The sequence below is a fragment of the Gavialis gangeticus genome, unplaced genomic scaffold (genome assembly GCF_001723915.1).
Source record: "Gavialis gangeticus isolate Ggan-Ray unplaced genomic scaffold, GavGan_comp1, whole genome shotgun sequence".
NCBI classification, from domain to species: Eukaryota; Metazoa; Chordata; order Crocodylia; family Gavialidae; genus Gavialis; species Gavialis gangeticus.
Genome location: NW_017728995.1, coordinates 30464177 through 30464855, shown reverse-complemented (window position 1 = coordinate 30464855; position 679 = coordinate 30464177). Strand labels below are relative to the sequence as shown.

Genomic DNA, 679 nt, shown 5'->3' with positions numbered 1-679 from the left:
CCCCCCCCCCCCCCCCCGAAGAAACACTTGCAGTCTTCCATGTGGCCTCATGCCACCTCCATGAGTCCATCCAGGAGGGCCATGAGTCTGTATGGAGGCAGGGCAAGTCTAAGACCCCCACCAGACTCAGCACCCTCCAGTTGGACTCGCAGGATCAACTCAAGGCCACACTGGATGGACCCGAACCCCCAGAACAGATTCCTAGCCCCCTGGATGGGCTCAGAGCCCTCCTGAATAGACCCGGAATCCCCAGAACAGACCCTCAGCCCCCTGGATGGGCTCATGGCCTCCCTGGATGGGCTCGGGACCCCCCTGCATGGACCCAGGGCGAGCAGAACAGACCCTCAGCCCCCTGGGTGGACACAAGCAGACCCCCAGAAGAGACTCAGCACCCCCTGGACGGAATCATAACCCCGCTGGACGGGCCCGAGCAGCCCCTCCCACCACGAAGTGGGCTCCGCCCCCGGGACGAACCCTCCCCCCCGCGCGGTCCCCATGGCAACGCGGGACCCCCTCAGCCCGCCTGGCGGATACAGCTTGAAGCCCCTCAGGATCTCCTTGGCCCGCTCGTCCTTGGCCGACATGGTCCCGCGGCGCTGGCGCTGGCGCCGCCCCGGGCGCAGCACGGGTCGGGTCGGGTAGTGCGGGCTCGGGCTCGGGCGCGGACCGCGGCGCCTCA

The 679-nt window shown here is 68.2% G+C and overlaps 1 protein-coding gene across 1 annotated transcript in view; it reads right to left on the bottom strand.

Moving 5' to 3' along the window:
• The window catches only part of PDE6D (phosphodiesterase 6D), a 55723-nt gene extending 55081 nt beyond the window's left edge, over window positions 1-642 (bottom strand). Inside the window, exon 1 of the mRNA XM_019503428.1 lies at window positions 535-642. Coding sequence (XP_019358973.1) covers window positions 535-584 — 50 coding nt within the window. The 5' untranslated portion in view covers window positions 585-642. The remainder of the gene's footprint in view (window positions 1-534) is intronic.
• Between the last annotated feature and the right edge of the window lie 37 nt (window positions 643-679).